The 10,026-nt window shown below is 46.3% G+C and overlaps 1 protein-coding gene across 1 annotated transcript in view; it reads right to left on the bottom strand.

Moving 5' to 3' along the window:
* Positions 1-7,230: 7,230 nt before the first annotated feature.
* Positions 7,231-10,026, bottom strand: part of Scnn1g (sodium channel epithelial 1 subunit gamma) — a 35,421-nt gene continuing 32,625 nt past the window's right edge. The window contains exons 12-13 of the mRNA XM_036206960.1: positions 8,887-8,962; positions 7,231-8,552 (exon numbers count right to left, since the gene is read on the bottom strand). Of these exons, the coding sequence (XP_036062853.1) occupies positions 8,169-8,552; positions 8,887-8,962 (460 nt within the window). The 3' untranslated portion in view covers positions 7,231-8,168. The remainder of the gene's footprint in view (positions 8,553-8,886; positions 8,963-10,026) is intronic.

Raw genomic sequence — 10,026 nt, 5'->3', positions numbered from 1 at the left:
GTCTCATGCTTGCTAGGCAAGTGCTCTACCCGTTAAGTTGTATTCCCATCCCTCTTCACACTCTCTTTTCTTCCTCCCTCCCTCCCTCTTTCTCCTCCCTTTCTCTCTCCCTTCCTTCCTTCCTTCCTTCCTTCCTTCCTTCCTTCCTTCCTTCCTTCCTTCCTTCCTTCCTTTCTTCCTTAAATACAGGTCTCTGACCTAAATTGGCCTTTCACTTACTTTGTAGCCCAGGCAATTCTTGAAATTGCAACCCTCCTGCTTGGCCTCCTGAGTAGTGAGCATTAGAGCCTGAGCCACCACACCTGGCTCAAAACAATCTTACATAGCAAAATTGGAGTCATGTACTGACTAAAAATCTTGCCCAAAGTCATGTACCTATAAGTGTTATTACTTGGATTTGAACGTCAGAGTTTAAAAGATAATTTTTGGATAGGTGGGTAGTTGGATAAATATATAAACATATGTATGAATGGATGGGTGTATAGATAAATAGATGGGTGTGTAGATGGGGAGTTGATGGATGAATGGATGGATGGATGGATGGATGGATGGATGGATGGATAGATGGGTTGGAAGATAGATGGACATATGGATGGGTTCATTTATTATGGATGAGTAGCTTCAGGTAAAATTTAAAGTGACCTTAGAAGTTTGATCCGAGGTTGATGAAGACCTGCTGGTTTTAACTGTCTTACAGGGCTGTCAGGGAGCCATGGATGGCCAGCCTCATCTTCTCAATTCAATGTCCTCTGCTTTGCTTTCTCGTGTTTACACCTTGGTCACTTTCAGATTCTTGGCTTGGGAAGCCCTCCAAACTGGACTGATATGAAAAGATGGCCAAGGTGACATATCTTGGAAGCCTGTTATCATAGAATAATAATGGCCTTTGTCTTCTTCTTCCTGTTTTTGCCCCACTTCCCATTCTCTATCTGTCACATGTATCTATTATCCGTGCGGAGTGCTGGAGGTTCCTGGATAATCACTCCTTACCCTCTCTCTTTCGATGTTGCCCTTAAATCCCAGGCTGCTTCCCCAGTTCAGAAATAAGTACAGAAGCCAGGCCTGGCAGGTGACGGTTTCATCTTTTGGCTGCACTGTTTGATTCAGGAAAGGGCTGATGGCCCAAATATGTGAACACAGCTCACTCAGTAAGTTAGAAATCATTTGAGGAGAGAATCTTCTTTTCTCTTAGGGTGCTGAGAGGTGGGGCACATGCTAGGACTATGATATCATCTTGACACACTGTGGGGGAGTACGTCTAAGAACGGAGGTAACATCACAGATGAGAAGGAGAAAGTCCAAGTTCTGAGCTCATGTTCCAGGCTCTGTATCCTGCAGCACCTGAAACTACGAACCACTGGGCTTTTCAGTGATGGGAGCCAAAATTTATAGCATTTATTGTTTTCTCAACTCAAACTTAGAGTTTTGTTATTTTTCAGAACAGATTTCTAATATATTATTATTATTATTATTATTATTAGTAGTAGTAGTAGTAGTAGTAGTATAAATTAGTATTATTATTTGTTGTTTGAGACAGGGTTTCTCTGTGTAGCTTTGCGCCTTTCCTGGATCTTGCTTGGTAGACCAGGCTGGCCTGGAACTCACAAAGATCCGCCTGGCTCTGCCTCCCAAGTGCTGGGATTAAAGGCATGTGCCACCACTGCCTGGCCTATTTATTATTTTGGTATAGATCAAGTAAAATACTTTTTAATAATGTTATAAAAAAGAACAAAAGGTGACTGTTGCTCCCCGAGTCCAAGCAGGCAATTAACAAACAGAGCTGCTAGACAGCAGAGTTTTTCAAACACTTAGCTGGTTTGGCTGGAGCTGTGAGGAGAGGAGGTTGGGAAGATCCCTCGGGAATGTTCCAGAAGGAGGGAGAAGGAGAAGGAGCAAAGCAACCAGCGGGGCAGTTTCACCTGCTCTTCCTGCTCCTTGATTCCAGCTGGGCACAATGAGGCTCTTTTAGCTGGTAGCCTGCAATTAGGGCACGTGTTTCAGGAATCCTGCTGATCCAGGCCCATCTCCACCCTAGGCTGGCCCTGCCTTGGGATAGAAGGGATTTGCTGGGATGGACTGGAGGCTGCATGAGCCAGATCTGGAACAGGCAGAAGATGTTCCCAGGGCTCAGAGGATGGCTCCGCAGCTATTTCTCAGGCAGGACTGCTTCTCTGGAGGAGGAGGGGGCACAGCAGGGGTTTATCTTCATGACATCTCATTGACTGCCAGCTACATTTAGGGGTGTCAGGTTGCATTTAGGACCCATATAATGCCTGCATTAGCATCTACATAATTTTCTTTCTTTCCTGAAATGTGTATGTGTGTTGTGGGTTGTGTGGTGTGTGGTGTGTGTGTGTGTGTGTGTGTGTGTGTGTGTGTGTGTGTGTTGGGGGAAGGGGTTTGCAGGTGTGTACTAGTATTCTTGTTCATGCACACCTGAGGCTAGGGGGACCAACTTTGGGTGGCATTCTGCTAGTATCATCTACCTTGAGTTTTGAGGTAGGGTCTCTCACTAGCCTGACTGGTCAGTGAGCCTCAGGGACCTCCTGTCGCTGCCTCCCCAGAGCTGGGGTTACAAGCATGTGCCACCATGCTTGGCTTTTTCACACGGGGTCTGGGAGTTCAACTTGAGTCCTCATACTTGTAAGACAAGCACTTTACAGACTGGGCTTTCTTCCCTGCCCTTGAGACCTTTTAAATGGTGTAAATTTATGCTCTATAGCAGAATGCATGGATGGTTTCTGTGTGATCTAATAGGAAAGCATACACTTATATGTGATGCCATTCAGGATGAGAAGTGGCCATTCACCAGCCCATGTCCATATGCCCTCTGTGCCGCTGAACACCTCTGCACCCCTTATCCATTCAGAAGTTTCTAATGTCTTGGCTTCTGCAGTTGGGGCATCTTGCTTTGTGTTGCGTTCTCATTTGTAGTTTTTCTTTAAGCCAGCTCACTTTTTATTTTTATTATTATTATTTTTTTCGAGACAGGGTTTCTCTGTATAGCCCTGGCTCTCCTGGAACTCACTCTGTAGCCCAGGCTGGCCTCGAACTCAGAGATCTGCCTGTCTCTGCCTCCCGAGTGCTGGGATTAAAGGGGTGTGCTGCCACCACCCAGAAAGTCATCTCACCTTTTAAATATATATATATATATATATATATATATATATATATATATATATATATAATACTGTACTTCATTACAGTACTTCATTACAAATTGCATTTACTTAGTGTGTGTGTGTGTGTGTGTGTGTGTGTGTGTGTGTGTGCGCACACACACACAATCAGCATGAGCATGTATGGAAGACAGAGGACAACTTGAAGGAGACAGTTCCCTTCTCCTACCACGTGGGGCCTGAGGATTGAAGGTAGGTCTTCAGGCTGACCCAATTCACTGGCCCCACTTTGTTCCTTTTTAGTGACTGAATAAAATCCTATTATAAAAGGGAGTATTTTTGTCAGTGCTGGTGTTTCCTTCTTTCCAGAACATTCTTCTCCATGGTATATCTATCTGCATGAATGACTACTTCACTACTATACTTTGAATATGGAATGTCCTCCCTGGGCTCATATGCTGAGTGAGCACTTGGTACCCAGCTGGTGATCCTCCTTGGGTAGAAGGGGAAAATTCTAGGAGGCAGGGCCTGATTGGTGAAAGTGGGTCGTGAGCATAGGCCTTTGAAAGTCCAGCCCCTCCCTGCTTCCTGTCTGTCATGAAGTGAGCAGTCTGCTCTTGCTCCACCTCAGGCCCAAAGCAATGGATCCAGTCAACCTGCTAAAGAAGCCTCTGAGACCATGAGTGAAATTCTATCTTTCCTGCAGTAAAACTGCTTCTCTTAGATAATACCTTTTCCAGATTGTAGCTGCACCTGGGCCAGCTCCTCCCCGACAGCATCGGGAGTGCTCCCTTTTCTCACAGCACTGGCCACTCACTGCTCTGCCCCTGACTGTCTCTTAGCTAGATGGTTTCTGTTTGTTTCCTTTCTTTGAGACAAGACTGGCTATGCAGCCCTTGATCTCCAGCCCTGGGATTGCAGACATTCACCACCACAATGTGATAGAACACGTGCCCCAGCCATGAGCCAAGATGCCTTCTTAGCCCTGGGAATTGCTTCATTTGTAATTAGTGAAGTCACAGGTTTCCATGTGATCTTTCTGCCCGTTCCACCTCTGGTGTCCCCCTTTCCTTTTGATGGATCGTCTTCCCTATCTCATCCTTTTACCCCCTTTTTCTCCAGACCCAAGGACCACTTCCTAGATTTCTGACCTTTGCCCACTTGCCAGCCTAAAGCCTAAAGATTTGACAGTTAGAGGCAAGATCCCCACATGAGATGGACATATGGTGTTTGCTTATCTGGAGCACAGATCACCACACTCAATCTGGTAGTTTTTCAGTTCCATTCATTTTCCTACAAATTTCATCTTTCTTTATGGCTTAGTAAAATTCCATTGTATATATGTACCACATCTCCATTATTGACTCATCCATTTTTGACCCTGTCTCAAAAATTAGAAGGAAAGCAACTGAGGGAATCACTTGGCCTTCAGACAAAGTGATCAATAGCATTGATGTGCTAAGGGCCACATTCGCCAGGCTGGGATTCTGTGAGTCAACACCAAATGGTGTGTTGGGCACACTGCATAAGACTTGGCAGCATCTGTACCTATTCTTGATGGATGGATGAATGAGTAAGTGGGGAATTTGTAGAGAAAGAGAAAGGACGGTGGGTGCAGGTGTTTCAGTGACGCCCTCCCACCATTAAACATCCTCACCCTAGAGCGAGTTCATAAACCCGGCCAAGGTGATGGGGAGACATCTAAGTGGGAATTCCCATTGCCACGTTTGTCCTGTGGAGACATCTCTTGGAGTATCCTGGAGCAGGGATGAAAAGGAGAACTTTGGGGGCAGGAATACTTAAGTTGCTTTGCCTTTTGTTCTGGAAACTTCCAATGCTGCTGCTGCTGCTGCTTTTTTTCTTCTGAATGAGGATGTGACCATTTTCCTCCATGATGACCCAGTCCACACTTGACCCCCGTGTCACTCATGCCTCCCATGTCTGACTCCATCCTCTCTCTTGAGTTTTAATCTCAGACAAACTTGGGTCTTAAAACATTTTTTTTTTTGAGCCGGGCAGTGGTGGCGCATGCCTTTAATCCCAGGACTTGGGAGGCAGAGGCAGGTGGATCTCTGTAAGTTTGAAGCCAACCTAGTCTACAGAGCAAGTTCCAAGACAGTCAGGGTGGTTACACAGAGAAAAACCTGTCTGGGGGGGGGGGGGACATTTAAAAGTTTTCCTTTTTGAGACATGGTCTCATATATCCCAGGCTGGCCTTGAATTTACTGTGTAGCAGAGTGTGGCTAGGGCTATAAATAAATGCCTCCATGCCTGGCTTAAGCAATGCTAGGAATTGAACCCAGGGATTCTCGAATGCTAGACAAGTGCTCTACCAACTGAGCTATAGTTCCAGCCTAGAAAAACATAAATCTTTATTTAATATCACACTTTGGGGTGCATGTTCCCAGGGAGTCTCTGAATCACTAAGAAATGCTCAGTGGGCCATGGGGTTGTCCTCATCCTTGTCTTGACATAAGAAGTCCTCTGGACCTAAAGCCAGAGGACCAGTGACAGTTTCCTCCTAGGCAGACAAGCCTGGCCTCTGGGGGAAGCTTCTGAGTGAAAGGCACTTTTTAGGGTGGCTGGTTGCTAAGCCCACAGGCTCTACTATTGGGTGGGGCTCATGAATTACCAGCTGTGTGGTTAGAGGAGAATTCTGTGTGCTTCAAAGAGTACCCAAGAGGCTAGCACTACAGAAGTTGATGTGTATGAGACACTTCACAGAATCCCTAGCTAGTAACAAGATATGGAAAACTATGCCATTCTTATTGTCCTTTTTTTTTTTTTAATTACATGTATTTGTTTGCTTTGTATGGGCACAGTTGCTCTGGTGTATATGTGGAGGTCAGATGAAACTTGAGCGAGTTTTTTCTCTCCTTCCACATGTGAGTTCTGGGGATTAAACTCAGGTCATTTAGCTTGGCAGCAAGCTCCTTTACCCACTGAGCCACTTTGCCAGCACAATTATTATTGTCCTTATAAGCTTCATACAATTAAGTGTCAACACTGTGTTCAGCCCTATCTCAATCTGAGTAAAAAGAGGTAAGACTTTATTCCTGTTTTCATAAAGTTCATGATCTAATGAGAGACACGGATGGATGAAAACTTGCCCCAGGGGGTGGAAGGTTTGTAGTGTTAAAAGAAGGGTGAATGGAAAAGGAGAGAAGGCAACATTGTAGTAGTCAGGCAGGCATGGAGATGGCTGGAGCCAGGAGGTGTGCCCGCCCGTCTCCTAGAGGACAGTTGAGCCAGATGCTGTCGGTCTCACCTTTGACACACCCATCAGCAGCTTCAGCCTTGCTGGAAGTGTTCCTGCTAGTGACAGCATGCCAGGGCAGGCCAGTTCCATGCCTCTGAGGGCACAGTCCCGAGCTCTCCTTTAAGGGGTGCCCAAGTGAGCATCTGCTGCGTGTTCCCTGTCAGTACCAGTGGTAGCCACCAGGAGCCTAGCCAGGCTTATGCCCTTAATGCTTGGCTGCATCAGCCCACTCCCCCAGGAGAGTGCCATGTCAACCAGAGTCACATAGGCTGGTGTTTGTCATGCCCTAGGGTGATTTTTGTAAGTGCTTAGCACAGCTCCCAGTATACCACATCTGTTAGTTGACCCCCGAGAACTAGTGGTAATACTACATGGGGTAGAGGTGGTGACTATAGGTACAGGCATGGGATGGGGTGGGATCTGTGTCCTGGGCTCATGTAGGGTCCCCACAGTCTCTGTCCCTGTGTGTCAGTGAGTCCCCAAATACAGGTCTTTCTGATCTGTGTACAAAGGACCCTCTTCTAGTCTAGATCCTGGGTGCTAGGCCTCCTCCTCTTTCCACCACAAGTGACATCAGCTTCATACTTAATGCATATAGGGATGGCATTCAGATAGGGGAATGAGAGAGTGCATGCCAGCAAGTCAGGCTGCTTGGGTTCAAATCCCAGCTCTGCAACTTTCTGGCTATGTCATCTTGAACAATTAACTTGCTCTAGTTTCTATACTTCCTTAAAGGCCTAACCCAGGATTCAGTAAACTATTTCCAGAAAAGGCCAATGTTGATTACTCAGCTGTGTTAATTCAGCTTGCATAGTATCCATGAACAAAGTATAAATAAATGGCAGGACAGTGTATCAATAAAACTTTATTTATAGACACTAACATTTGAATCTCATATAATTTTCATGAGTCACAAAATACTCTCTTTTTGATATATATATATGTATATATTAGCTGTGTGTACATAAAAAATTATAAATACACATATTCATCACATACACACACACACACACACACACACTCATACACACACATATTCTCAGTTCAAAGACAAAATAAAGGATTGGGCCTGTAGGCCGGTGTTTGTCATGCCCTAGGGTGATTTACATAAGTGCTTAGCACAGCTCCCAGCATATCACTCTTGAGTTGAGATTATGGGAATACCATTTGGCAGGAGTGTCTAGCTATGCCCTTTAACTGGCCCTTCTCTACTACTCCCCCCTGCTCCCAGAGTGGGGACATCCTGCCACACCCCTTGGCCTCTCTCTACTGTGCCCTCTCCAAACATGCTCCCAGGCCCTGGGCCAACTCTCTGTCTGAGGGCACAGAGTACACCTTGTCCCAGTGTCAATGACTTAGGTCAGCAACCAACAGTTGGGATCCAAGGATGGTACTAATTTCTTTTGTCACACACATCAGGCAGTGGCTGGCCAGCCTTGCTACTCAAGACCACATGCTTGGGCTGCAGCCTAGGCCAGGGATATTGCGGGTGAACTCCTGAGCTCAGGGCTCTGGAAGCACACTTCTCTCAGGATCCTGTGAAGAGCTCACTGTTGGCCTAGGCCATTACTGTTGGCTCTTCTGCTCAGAAGTGCCAAGTCCAGGTTGCAGGGTATAGCTCATCCTGGAAGTTATGAGTGTTGGGGCAGGGCCCATTAGATCCTTCTATGGGTTCCCAGACCATGTCCTGTTCACAGCAGGCTGTTAGTCATGTATCAAAAGCCCAAAGCAAGGATAGTCTGTGTCAGGAGGAGAGTCTTCTTTGACTATGATTGTTCTCTGATTCTGTCTCAGGACTCATTAGTCAACTGGGTGTCTGTGAGCTGGGAGGAAAAGGCACTGTCCAAGCGTAAGGTATTGTATCTGGGGGGTGGTGTGCCAGGCACTATGGCCTCCGGAGCTGGAGGCAGGCGCATAGCAGAGGTGAAAGTGGGCAGGTCATCATCGTCTGTATCCAGAGCTGGATTATCCTGGCCCTGATGGCTGGAACGAGTCTCAGGGGAGGGAGGTGCCCGCCTCCGAGCCCACCAATCCTTGGCTTTCTGCCACTGTTGGCGGGCAATAATAGAGAAGAAGTCAATAAAGAAGACTTCGATGATTTCGATGACACAGACGACCGAGCAGCTCATCCACAGGCCCAATTGTCCACCAAAGTTGGACAGGAGCATCTCAATCTGCAAGGAAGAGCATGTAACTTCAAGGCTGAGAGTAGTGGCACATGCCTGCAATCCAGCACTCAGGGAGCACAGGGAAGGATGACTGCCAGTTTAAGGCCAGTCTGGGCTACTTAGTCAGACCCTATCTCAAAAGGGCAATTGGAGGGCTTTTCCCAATTGGTCTCAGCTACAGGCCTGTCTCCTCTCTCTCTGGGCTTCCTCTCTAAGGCTTAATTGCCCTCTGGCAGCTGTCCTGCATCAGGTCAGTGCCCCTCAAGTTGACTGTTCCCTGAGACCTGGTAGATAGTCATATTGATGGAACTGGGACAAGTTGAATAAACAGACTACTCACACTGTTGGCTGGGCTCTCCATGATGGATCTTTGATTCAGGTCTTTGTAGAATATCAGGAGCTTGGCCAGGTCAGTCCTGCAAATTCCAACAGGTGGGACCCAGGTGGATGGAAAGCCTTGGCTTCCTGCCAAATGGCAGCCCCTCAGCATGGCTACCATCTTCCTCCTGTCCAAGCCCCTATCATGGCCTGTCCTCTGAACTCCCTCAGGGTGTTAGAACCTTGTCCCCAGGTCTTTTTCTATACCTCAGAGTGCATTTCCAACTTGGGCCTAGTTCTCAGGCCATCTATTCACTGAAAAAAAAAAAAACAAAAAACTGTTTCTCAACCTCCGGACATTCCAGTTCACCCAGCCACCCTCGCATTAGATTTTGACATTGGTAATTGTTGGACTGCAGTCTCAGACTCCTATAGGACACTGGTCAGTGGTGCAAGTGAGAGAGGCAGGCAGGCTAAGGTAATAGTGATGAGTATAATAGCACCTAGCATCTATTAGACATTCTGATGTTGCCAGACACTGTTGGAAGACCCTTGAGTGAATGAATGCAATTCTCCCAATGTCTCTCTGAGGTAGGGGGCTGTGTTTTAATCATCCATCTACCACACCAGTGTGGAAATTAAGATACATATTGGGTTCATTCACTGCATAGCTGACTGTTGAGTGAGCTGGTTCAAAGCCAGACCCATTTGGCTTCAAGGTCATGCCCTTAACTATGGTTCTAAACTCTCTCCTGGTAGGACAAAGGAACTGGAAGGTTCATGCTCAGAGTTTTTGCTGTTACATAGCCATTTCATGTGACACAAGAAAGGAAGTTACATGTTCATAGAACATTTAATCTTTCAGGAAAAGCTGAAAATAAAGGACTGATTTAACTGGGCTAGATTTGGCTAGGGGGTCACTGGTCTGCAATAGTTGTTTGCAAAATGCTCAGTCTCGTTCTATTTGTTGTTGTTGTTTCTTTATTTGTTATATTTATTTGAGACAGAATCTCAAGGTGTAACCTAAGGTTGCCTTGAACTCCCAAACCTCCTGCCTTGGCTTCAAAATTTGGGGATTACTGATGAGCTAATTCTATCTCTATCTATTCACTACAAAGCCCGTGTGGAGGCAGGGGCAGAGAGCATGCTTGGTCACCTGGAT

Source organism: Onychomys torridus, chromosome 1, assembly GCF_903995425.1.
Source record: "Onychomys torridus chromosome 1, mOncTor1.1, whole genome shotgun sequence".
Taxonomy (NCBI): Eukaryota; Metazoa; Chordata; class Mammalia; order Rodentia; family Cricetidae; genus Onychomys; species Onychomys torridus.
This window is presented reverse-complemented; position numbering and strand designations above follow the sequence as displayed.